The following is a 12,550-nucleotide window of genomic DNA, read 5'->3' as shown; positions in this document are numbered from 1 at the left end:
CTTGTCCTGGAGTCACAAACCCTTCGGGTCGTTCCATATAGATTTCTTCATTTAATTCGTCATTTAAGAATACAGTTTTCACATCCATCTGAAATATTTCCAGATTATATTATGTCTCTAGAGCAATTATTAATCGGATAGACGTTATTCTTGTTACAGGTGAATATATATCAAAGTAATATATTCCCTCTGTCTGTCTATATCCTTTGACTATAAGTCTCGCCTTGTATTTGTTAATTGAACCATCTGCTTTCATCTTCCTTTTGAATATCGATTTGTAACCCAAAGGTTTACACCCTCGTGGAAGATCCACCAATTCCCAGGTATGATTTTGCAAAATGGATTCAACTTCACTATCAATGGCTTCTTTCCATAAAAAAGCTTCAGGAGTAGACATTGCTTCTTTATAACTCTGAGGTTCTTTTTCTAACAAATATGTTAGAAAATCAGGACCAAAAGACGTAGAAGTCCTTGCCCTCTTACTTCGTTTATGTTTATTATCATTTCCTTCTTGCATAGACTCTTGGTCCTGCTTATTTTCATAAGTTCTTTTGAGAGAACTTACTTCTGATGTAGATTTATATAGAAATATATTCTCAAAGAATGATGCATTCTTAAACTCAATAATTGTATTCTCATGTACCTCAGAATTATCTGATTTGTGAACCAGGAATCGATATGCACTACTATTATGAGCATAACCAATGAATATACAATCAATAGTTTTAGGTCTAATTTTTGTTCTTTTAAGAACTAGAATTGCAACATTTGCTAGGCACCCCCACACTCTTAAGAATTTATTGCTAGGTTCTCGATCTTTTCATAACTCATAAAGTGTTTTATCCAATTTCTTATGGGGTAACCAGTTGAGAATGTGATTTGCAGAAAGCAAAACTTCCCCCCACAAATTCTGAGGTAAACTAGAACTTATTAACATGACATTCATCATCTCTTTCAGAGTTCTATTCTTACGTTCAGCAATGCCATTTTGCTGTGGAGCGTAAGGAGCCTATGTTTGATGAATAATTCCATTTTCTGCATATATTTGTGCAAATGGTGACTCATATTTACCACCTCTATCACTTCTTAGCATTTTAATCTTTCTGCAAAGTTGGTTCTTAACCTCAATTTTGAAATGTATAAACATTTCTAATGCCTCATCTTTGCTTCTTAGCAAATACACATAATAGTATTTTGTGCAATCGTCAATAAAAGTAATAAAATACTTTTTTCCACCTCTAGTTTGAACAAATTTCAAATCATATACATCGGTATGTATAAGTTCTAGAGGTTATGTACTTCGTTCAATGGAATGAAACGAAGTATTAGCCAATTTGGCTTCAACACATATTTCACATTTTTATTTAAATCAAATTGAAAATTAGGCAATATGTTAAGATTAATTCATCTACGCAATGTACCATAATTAACATGTCATAATCTACCATGCCAAATTTCACAAGACTCAAGCAAATAAGAAGAAGATTCCTCTTTATTTATTCTTGGCGTTACAGTCATTACATTCATCTTAAAGAGGTTATTTGACAAGTAGCCCCTTCCAACATACATGCTATTTTTTGTAAGTATAAACTTATCAGACTCAAACACCAACTTAAAACCTTTCTTACTGAAACACCCACTTCCAAAAATTCACGTGTTCCTCATGTGGAGCATGTCCACGTGATTCCCACGTGACCTGTCAGTGAAATAATTTCACCAAGTATCTGAATAAGTCAAGAAATACCATAATAATCTAACAAATAATCCAGAATTATAATATCACAGGCCTCAACAAGCCTCTAGGAATACAAGTCCATCACAAATTTGTTAAAACATAAATACCGTCGCAGGGACTAAGTCCAACTGGAAATAATAGAATAAACAAATGTTAAAAAAAATAAAGGAAATGAATCTGCTACTCCTCGGTGTCCGCATCCTCTATAATCATCTCTGAAATATTTTCACCAAAAATGACGGTGAGCACGGGGCTCATTAAGTAAAATCTAATAATAATCTAAGAATATTACATGATAAATAAAAATGCAACTCATAACATGTCAGGAAAAAAAAATGTACATTATGACTTTTAGTAGCTTCCTTCATTATAGTTCATTTTACATAAAAATCCGCACAGAAGTCGAGTCACAATAACATATCTCATAAACACCATAAAAATCGAGGGGGGCTAGTTAGCTAGCGGTATTATCGCCTATACATGCCTGGCGACGCTGCATATGACCGGTTGTCTGTGGCCATCAGACTAAGGACCCCAGTCGTAGGCCTCTCAACACCGTTCTAGTAATTATCGCACAAAGCGAAATCATCACATACGACTGATAAGAGCACACATCTCAATAGACGCCCTGACCCTGCGTCCTCGGGTACCGCTAGAACTACAATCCCTACCTCTCAATCATCTTTTCTAATATCATACTAGTCAAGTCTCCAACTAGGGCAGTGTAATCACCTGAATGCTCCACCAGCTACCGACCTCAGGTGTGGGCCGCTAATATAATACTATATAATATACACTCTACCCCTAACCCCGGGTTGAGTGGGTAAAAGGGCACTGCCTAACTGGGACTTGACTAACAGTGATACGTGCACGTGGTGCCATGACCTCTATTATTTATTTAACATAATCATCACAATAACAGATATTATAAGCAAGCATAAAGTCTATCACACATGTGCATTAAGTGATAAATAATGCAAGTAAGAATTGACATGTAACTAAATGCAAAGATGAAATGTCATATAAGTCTCACAAGTAAGAAAACGACATTTAATTATTACAGGTAAGAATTGACATAAGTATGCATGTATCAAAGACTATTATAGAATTCTACTCGCCTAAGTTATTCCTGGAATCCGTCTTACTCTCCTAATCAGTCGGCTCTTCTTGATTTTCGAGATTCTTCCCGCACAATAATGGATCTAATAATTTATAAATAAAATAAACATAAGATTAATGAACTTATAAACTAATCATCTTGTTGTATAAACTTAAGTTTGATTCTCTAGGTCCGAGATATTATTTGTCTTAATTAAAAAAATGATAATGGTCATTTAGAGACGTTCACATTGTAAATGTGAAGGTAATTGAAAAGAATTCAAATACCTATTTTGATTTTGTATAGTTCCTAATTTTATTAATAACAAGGTTGAGAAAATTATAATAATTACAATTTAGGTAGCTAACAGAATTTAATAAAAAAAAAGACTCATAATAAATTAGTCTAGGGTTAAAATGTTAAAGGTTGGGCTGGGCTCAAGGCCCAGCAATTTAGGTGAGAGTGAGAGAGGGAGAGTGGGCTGCAGACCTACACTGCGGCCCCACCGGACTGAGGTAGTGGACTGGGCTCAAAAGCCCAGTCCAACAGAATGAGGAGTCAAAAGTGCTCTGGACTGGCTCAAGGGCCCAGTCCAGCAAGGTGAGAAGGTGGACTGGACTCCAAAGCCCAGTCAGACAAAAGAGGACGTGGGCTGCGGGGCCTACCGCAGCCTACCAGAAACTAAGGGGGTGGACTGGGCTCCAGAGCCCAGTCCACCGAGACCTTAGAGAAAAAGGGGTCTGAGGACCTGGGCTGCAGCACAACCCACGCCACAGCCTAGAGAGAGACCACCTTCTCCTCGTTCTCCTTGCCAGAGAAGGAGAAATAGAGGAGAAAGGGATAGTGCTGCTAGTTATCCTCGTCACCGGCAACTCCTCCCCAAGTCGACTAGGGTGCAGGAGTGATCAGATCCTCCGGCTAGCGCGGCCGGAGAGAGAGAGAGAGTTGAGGAACTCCATGGCCGGCGGCCATGGAGTTTTCAACTTAGAGCTAGGTGGGCTCGAAGCCCTCTTCTCGGGTACCTACCTCTTCCAAGTGAAAAGGTGGGTCAGCCAAGGTTGATGAGTGAGGCCACCACCGCCGGTGGTGGCCGCTTGTGCTGAAGAAACCCAGCGGTGGGAGGCGACATGGCATCGCCTTCCTCATGCCCTGTAGGGACCCAATTTGGGTACCCACAGCAAGGGGTTGAAGCGGGAAAACTTCCCGGACCAGTGGGTGGTCGACCCGAGGTCGCTGGTCGGCGAATTTCCCCGGCGGAAGAAGATGAAAATAAAATCGTAATTACGCATGATTAATTAGGCTATTTTCAAATTGAACTAAAGAGGGGGTGAAGGCTAACCTGAGGATCGAGGTGAGGGGGGTTTTGGTTGATTGCCGGTGCTCCGGTGACTTGCTGCCCGCGACGAGGACTTCGGCAGCTCGGAAAAGAAAAGAGAGGAGGGAAGAGCGAAGAAGAGGAAATTGCGAAAAAGAGGGAAACTCGAGGGGAAGGAGAGGAGATTAAATAGAGAAGAGGTGGAGAGGGCAACGGAGTAGAGTTAACTCCACTCCGGCGCACCTCTCTCCCACCTCTCGCAACTGACTGCGAGAGGTGGGGGAGGGGGAAGAAGGAGTCAGCGCACGCGCCAATGCATGCGCTGCGGTTAGGGTGCACGCGCATGGCGCGTGCACTAAATTTTTTTTTTTATTTTTATTTTTATTTTAACGGGTGTTACACTTACTCAATAATGATCCCGAAACCAGATTTTTTCGAATGTCAGGCACATGCATTACATCATTAAGAGTAAGTTCTTTTCCTGAAGTCAATTTTAACACGACCTTCTCTATTCCTTCCACCTTGGAAGTTGCTGAATTGCCCATATAAAGTTTTTTATCTGTTGCTGTTTGATAAGATGAAAGTATCCACCTATTGGCACAAATGTGTCGAGTAGCTCCAGTGTCTACCCACCATTCTTTAGGATTACCACCAATCAGGTTTACTTCCGAGACAATAGCGGAGAGGTGCATGTCATCGATATCAGAATGAAGGTTTTCCACTTCAGTTACATTGGCTTGTGGTTTCTTCTTTTCAGAGTTCTCCTTCTTTGAGTTCTCCTTCTTTTTTCGCAAACGACAGTCCTGAGCATGATGCCCTTGCTTGTCACAGACGTAACATTTGCCCTTAAACTTCTTTGCATTGGCACTTTTAGAGTCTTCACTGGTATGCTACATTTTCTTGTCCTTTGTGAACTCCACAACATTTGCCTTTGACACGTACTGGCTTCCAATTTTCTTTTCAGCAGTACGATTGTCTTCTTCACTCCTCAATCTGACAATAAGTCCTTCAAGTGTCATTTCCTTGCGCTTGTGTTTTAGGTAATTTTTGAAATCCCTCCAAGATGGTGGCAGTTTTTCTATAATAGCCGCCACTTGGAATGATTCATTAATCACCATCCCTTCAGCATGAATCTCATGAATTATCACTTGAAGATCTTACAACTGGTTAATCACTGGTTTAGTGTCAACCATCTTGTACTCAAGAAATTTACCGACTATAAATTTCTTTGCACCGGCATCTTCTGTCTCGTACTTCTTGTCTAAAGATTCCCATAATTTCTTAGACGTTTTTACTAAACTATATACGTTATACAACGAGTTGTCCAGTCCATTGAGAATATAGTTTCGGCAAAGGAAGTCGGCGTGCTTCCACGCATCCACTGCAATAATTACTTGCCTATCAGTTTCCTCCTTTCGGAGTTCAGGCACATCTTCATGTAAGAATTTAGCCAAATTCAAGGTGGTCAGATAAAAGAGCATTTTCTGTTGCCATATCTTAAATTCTGCACCACAGAACTTCTCAGACTTTTCTCTACGAACTGTAGGTACTGGAGGAGCAGTGATAGGCGAAATAGTACCCTTTACTATTTCAGCCATCTAAAAGATTGAAAGAAAAATAGAAATCTGATCAGAAGAAAAGAACACTAATTGGAATCAGAGTAACAACCAAAGAATTGGTCTTAAGATTGTTGGCAGTAACAATCTGATTCTAAAGAGTCACAAAAAAAATCTAATCAAAACAAATAAATTAAATAAGATTGTTGGCGGTAACTCACTTTTCTTTATTTTTCATTGCCATGATACCCACTTTAGAGCCAATTTTCATTCACTTCTCTTCATGGATTTGACTAAGTGAATATATGACAGTAAAGTAATCTTTGAGCTAAATTAATTCCACTATTAAACCATCATTAATAATGTGTGGGCCCCACTTAAAATTTAGCTCAAAGTTAATAAAAAATTCATGTCAAATACATGAAATTACCAACAGTTTGTCGAATGGAAATCTTAAAGTTTCATTTACCTTCTTTATTCAGGACAAGTTAAAATAGACAATATACATTTTTCAGGTCAAGATACTTGCAGTATTTTTAACTGGACTACATAAGCATTGTATGATCAGTAGAATTCCACCAACCTGAATAATAATCACAGGATTTGCTGGGTCTGAAGTGTAGTAAGCACATTGTCATTTTATGTCAAAAAAAGCAAAACACATGCAAAGAACAAACCCCAAGTATTATAATCTGGATATATTGCCACCTAACATTCATATCTTTCTTCTCTTGAATTGGATGGAATCAATCACTACTGATTTAATTCTTGATCAAATTTTTTATCTCTATATTAAAATGAAAGATACATGTAAGGGACGAACATAATACAATCTCACCAGAACATGAATTACATATTCCACCGATGCCAATTTCTGAGTTTTTCATTTGGTTCTGTTATGCAGTCCAGAAACAACTCCAAAATATTTAGCTGATTACACAGTATATATATACATATTAAATTTGGAACAATAAGGACTCCAAGTTTAATGTCCACAAAATTGAAACAGTTTAGTACTTGGCATAGAAATGCATAATTGTAAGGATCATATGTAAAGTTCACCAAGTTTGCGACAATTCTCTCTTTTGATTCTATTGCATATGTGAAAATAGAAGTGCATAAGCTCAAATAACATCGAGTTCAACAAGTTCTAAATTGTGATGATTCTAAGAGTTATAGAAATGCTACAATAGCCAATATGTTATATCATATCCATGCGTATATGTCCACATCTAACATATGGCAAATTCATTATATCCAGGCATGATGTGAACATACCCATATGTCACGTTGTGCTCCAGTTATATGCTTTCATACAGAAGTCCATACTAGCAGCCTACACAAAACTAAGCTAAGAGTAACTCTAAGAAACATCATTCTTATCTTATGAATGGCAGACATGTTACTCTTGCAGTAAAACCTAAAGAAGTACCAATAGAATTTCTGTCTAACTTTGAATATCTGATTTGCCTTCTCAACCTAGAGCTCTATAACAGGTACATGGAGATAGAATTTACTTTCCAGGGCACAGAAGAGAAAGATTCAGCTGTTGACATGCCATTTGGCATGGCAAAGGCAAGATTGGCTCTCAGCCAAGCCTGCATGGTCTTCTACTATGCCTCATCAAAGATATCGCAGTATCACACTGAATTTCTTATGATTGCTGTAACCCAACTATTGCGAAAATAAGAATTTCATACTGAGAAAAATAAAAATATACATGGAGAACAAAAATTCTGCCAGAAATGCTATGCCATATGCCCGTGGATACGACATATCATATTAGATGAAATGAAATGAAACATGAATATAATTATGTAACTGTTGCATTCAACTCATTCTACTTATGCTATCTTGCAAAGAGAAGAATCTTTCCCACAAATGCAACTATTTTGATCTGAGTGGAAACAAAGCAAACATAATATCTATCAACAAATTTGTAAAATGTAATTTTCTGAATTCACAAAATCCAGAAAACAAGAAACAAGTGAGAGACGAATAATAAAGAGAACTAGCAACATTTACCTTCATTAGTTGCAATCTGGAACTCGTTTACAAGATCCTGCAACAAATACCAAAGTAATGAGTAAAACTACAGAAAATAAAGAGAAAATAATTATAATGACTTTAATAGCCATGCCTACAAGTACACATCAAAGACAAAAATATGAACAATGTTCATCAATCAAAGCATTCTTACACGCAAATAAAACTAGATACATTGGTTTCTAGCTACTCTAATTTAAGAATCTCAAGCATAACTTCGACACACTATAATCTGCTAGCATTTGTTATGACTTATGATCCTAGTTATCACCCAAGTATATAGTGCATCTAACATCTCGGGTGTTCGATTGTATTGATTTGGGTAGTAATAGTAGCAAAGTGGAATACATAGGCATATACGAATCATCGAGAGAGGGAAAAACCTGAAGGTATTGGGCCCTTGGGGTGCTATATCTTCCAGTGCGCTCAAGTCTGCCTTTGATCGTTGGTAAACATCATCTTGAACAGCTGACCGCAAACGAACGCTACATGTATTGACTGGTTTATCGCAATCAGCAATCTATAAAGAAAGTTCACAAGAATAATCAATAGTGTTCGAATTCGAGGAGGCAAAAGAACCTCGCTCTGGCATTCCATCGAACAGAGTTACCTGCAAAACGAAATCCTCGTCGACTATGCCACCGGCAAACTCGGATTTCACGATGAGCCTAGAGCTTCGCAGGAATGATTGTTGTCAATTTGTCATAATATCATGCAAATCCGCCAACGGCCGCGAAGGCGGCAACGGCGGGAGGAAGGGCGCGGGCGCCACCCGAAGCCTACGAGCTTTGGTCCAATCTGATCAAAATAATAGTTTACTTTATGAATATTTATCCTAAATTTGGCTTTATTTGTAGAGTAAACTAAGAGTGCTTATGGAAATTTGTCCGGGAGTGATAAATATTAAGAATAAATTAATAATTAGGTTGGTGTGTGATTTGAGATGTAATTTTGATGAATAGTATTTATATTTTAAAACTAAATTATGATGATGTTAAATAAGAAGTAGTATTTCATAATAAAAAAAATATTAAACTCACGATAAATTTCAATTCTCCCCGTAATTGATATTTAGTACTTTTTTTTATTAAAACACTGTACGTAACTTCGCTATTACCGTCTATCATCAAAGATTCCGCCAGAAACCCCGAAATAGTTTTAGTAGTAGTTGAATATCAATTATTAAGTTAATCCGTACTGCATGTTCTCGAAAAGACACATAATTAAATAAACAATTTTTACAAGTTACGCCCTATATTTTACATATTTGGTGATTCAAACATCATCTTTAAGAATTTTGTAACCCAAACTTTTTTTCTATAATTTTTATTAACACCTTGCATTATTTTAATTAGTTGATATTAATTAAATTACTAAAATATCCTTATCCTCCCGTCTCCTCCTCTCTATTATTTCATAATCTTATTTCGTCTTCCCCCAGCTACTTCTTCTCATCGTCGTCATCGCTGCTACCACCACTTTTCCTTGTCTTCCCCCTCTAGCCCTCCTCTTCTTTTTCCTTCTCCTCATTTTCTACCTATTTTAGAGAATGATGGGAGAGAACAAAGAAGATAGATAATTTAGATAATTTATAAATTATTTACTATATTATAATGAAATATTTTTTTGTTGGCACCATTTAAATTAATCCAATGTGTTAAATAAAAATTATAGAGAAAAAAGAATGATCAAATTACGAAATACTCAAAAATAATATGTGAATCATAAAATAGGTAAAATATAGGGTGTAATTTTTAAAATTTCTTTTAAAATATCATAATTACCGCTTTTAAAATTTAAGGTAAATTTTAATTATGATTAGTTAGATTTAAATTAGTAAATTCATATATTTAAAAAAGCACAATAATTTTAGTGACAAATATAATAATTTAAGAGTTTTGGTCAGCACTTATATAAAAACTAATTTTTTTTCCCTCAACAAGAATACTACTTCCCTGTAGTTATTATGGTGTTCCCTTAACAAAGAGTTTCGGAAGCAATGTAGTGTTTGCATTGATCTAGCGAGACTCAGAATTGTTGTTTATATGAAGCATACTAGAGAGGGGAAATATACGGTTGCCAAAATGGCAACTTGCCCTTGGTTACCCGTGCATTGGACCATACTACAATCGATAAATTTTTATTTTTTTTTCAGATACCTAAATTAGCTCTACATCTACGAGAATTTTTATTTTTAATTTAAAGATTCATTAAAACTTTGGCGATAAGCCCAAAAAGAGGTTGGATTGTTGCAGCACTATTAGCTTCCTATAGACATGTTTAATATCTATGTTTCTGAATAAGTTATTGGAGTTCTTTATATCACAGAGTATGTTCTTCACAAACCAATGTGCTTCTCTATTTTTTATCGCAAAGAGTGCAGCCAGAGAGGCAATCTTAATGATCAAGTTCTGAATTTCTAACTTTCTCGCTTGCATGGCCTCTCTCAGCGCCCAGGTTTCGATGAACATAGCATTACTGTATCTAATAGGAGCTCTACTTGTAAAATTAATTGATATAAGTAATTATATATTTTTTTTAAAATAATATTTTTGATAATTAAATCTAAACTGTTGGTGTTGAATGATAAATAAATATATCAGTAAAGTAGGATGCAAGTAATAATAAAATTAAAATATATAAAAGTAATCCCTTTAATTTGCGGACGCAAATATTTCTATGCTATTATTATTAAAGAGATAAGTAACATGTGATGTGAATATCTACTCCTCATCTCTTCTCACCTCCTCTTATTCCATTTCCGTCCACCTTCTCTTTCTCTCCAAAATGGACGCCATCTCCAACCCCACCTCCTCCCTCCTCCCAACCTCCTTCCTCCAATCCAACCCCAAAGACTCCCCAAACCTCCTCAATCTCCATCGCCCAATAACTCACCACAAACAACTCCACCAATACTTCACCCTCCTCTCCGCCAAACCCCCTCCCCCGCCTCTCCCTTTCCCTCTCCCCAACCTCTCTCCTCCCCTCAAACCCCGACCCCAACTACCTCCCGAGCAAACCCTAACCCACCGCCGCGCCGCCACCGGCTACGCGGCCGCCCTCGCTGACGCCGCCAGCTGCGACGGCGTCCTCGCAGCGGCCGGTCGCGACGCACGGCGGTTGATGCGGCGGGTGGGCGCCGTCCTCACCGATCCGGCCGCCGGGGATGATAGGAAGGCGGCGGCCGTGGTGGACGCGGCGGGGGGAGGGATGTACGGGAAGTTGGTGGCGCTGGTGCGGATGCTGGTGAGGAAGGGGAAGGTGGGGTTGGTTCGGGAGGTGATGGAGGAGTTTGGGAGGATCTGTGCTCAGCTGAGCGGGGCGGCGGCGACGGCGGCGGAGGTGGTGGTGGTGGCGGCGGAGAGGAGGATGGAGGAGGCGGAGTTGGCCGGGATCGCGAGGGCGGTGCAGAGGAAGAGTGGAGCGGAGAAGGTGAAGGTGAGGCACCTCTTTGCTTTACAGTGAAATTTCTCAGTACAATGGAAGCTCTTTGCTTACATTTGGCAAACTCGCCCTCAATATTCATAGTGTTGCAATAGATGCAAGAAAAATTAGTTATTTTAGTTGTATTTAGTAGTGTCTACTGGAGTTTTATTATTAGCCAAATTCCACTAGATAATAAAAGCAGACACCTCCAAGTGAGTCTCGTACATCAATTGCAAACATTCAACAGTTTTAACTATGTTCACTTTAAAATTCTACGACCTATGTGTCGAGTGTAATCGGAGTCATCAAATATATGTAGTGTATTAATATGCATTTAATGCCTACAAGGATGACTCACACGAACCCTGCTCAATATAACAATATAATTCAAGTGGATTTAATTTTAAGTTGTTTTGCAACACTGAGTTACAGTTTATAAAGGTGGAAAGGTACTTTAGCCTTGTTATTTCTGTGGGTAGTGGCAGCTTTAAAATAAAGCCAGTGGGCTCACTGAGCCAAGCTCTAAATGAGCCGAGCCGAGTTGAGTTGATTTTCTGAACTCAAATATATTAGGCTCGATATTATAGCAATATGTATATATATGTATCGAACTCTCTCTCAAATCCTCACTGATCATCTCCCTATCTCTCCTCTCTCTCTCTCTCTCCATCCCTTTGTCGAACCTCGAGCAGTACCGGGACAAGGGTTAGGGTTTCAACAAGGGACTTTGTGAGGCCACAACAAAGGCGAGTGTGACTGGTTGTATAAACGATGGAGAGCACTGCTCTAGCCAATGTGAGAGCTCTGCGAAGAGCCAAAAACTCATTCAACTAAACGCTTTGTCGCTCTACTCTTGAGCAAGCTCTTCTCGCCACCGGTGAGGGCCGAACTGTCTGCTTCCTTATCGACGATGGAGGAAGCAATTAGATACTCTTACAAATGCTTTTATGTATGAAATTGACACTTTGAATTAAAACAAATGCTTTTATGTATGAAATTGGCACTTTGAATTCAATACTCTTACATGAAAAATTATGCTAAAAGATATCGTTTAGATAATAAAGAGTTACATCTTACAAATGTTTTGCCAAAGCTTACCTTAGTATATTGGGTTGCTGTCATTGTAAGGTGGACTACTTGTGATACAAAAAAGAAACAGAAAGAAAGAGAAGAGTTGGCCCTTGTTGTAATAAGCACCCGACAAGCTTCTCACATGCCAAGTATCAGTATGAGACTATGAGTACAAAGAGCAAACCATATAAGTGTTTTCAAATGGCATTGTGTTGAGTTTTGTACGCCTGGACAACATATGAAAATAATCTGAGGCAAGGTGTAGAGCATGCTTAACCATGTCATTATACCATCTCCATAGT

At 38.2% G+C, this 12,550-nt stretch overlaps 1 protein-coding gene across 2 annotated transcripts; it reads left to right on the top strand.

Annotated features, from left to right (window-relative positions):
- Positions 1–10,463: 10,463 nt before the first annotated feature.
- Positions 10,464–12,453, top strand: LOC140800678 (uncharacterized). 2 transcript variants are annotated; one of them, XM_073155451.1, is made up of 2 exons: positions 10,464–11,189; positions 12,306–12,453. In XM_073155451.1, exons 1-2 carry the CDS (start codon positions 10,539–10,541, stop codon positions 12,318–12,320), a joined length of 666 nt encoding a protein of 221 aa, XP_073011552.1. In that variant the 5' UTR covers positions 10,464–10,538; the 3' UTR covers positions 12,321–12,453. The 2 variants fall into 2 exon arrangements, with proteins under 2 accessions (XP_073011552.1, XP_073011551.1); XM_073155450.1 differs by lacking the exon at positions 12,306–12,453 and adding an exon at positions 11,870–12,220.
- Positions 12,454–12,550: the final 97 nt, after the last annotated feature.

This window comes from Typha latifolia, chromosome 14, assembly GCF_019914945.1.
Source record: "Typha latifolia isolate L0001 chromosome 14, TyphaL0001v2, whole genome shotgun sequence".
In the NCBI taxonomy this organism is placed as follows: domain Eukaryota; kingdom Viridiplantae; phylum Streptophyta; class Magnoliopsida; order Poales; family Typhaceae; genus Typha; species Typha latifolia.
The sequence above is the reverse complement of the archived record's forward strand: the minus strand, read 5'-3'. Positions and strand labels throughout refer to the sequence as shown.

Bases quoted from the DNA above. Each gene is read 5' to 3' on its own strand.
- LOC140800678 (XM_073155450.1), top strand. From the start codon at position 10,539: ATGGACGCCATCTCCAACCCCACCTCCTCCCTCCTCCCAACCTCCTTC.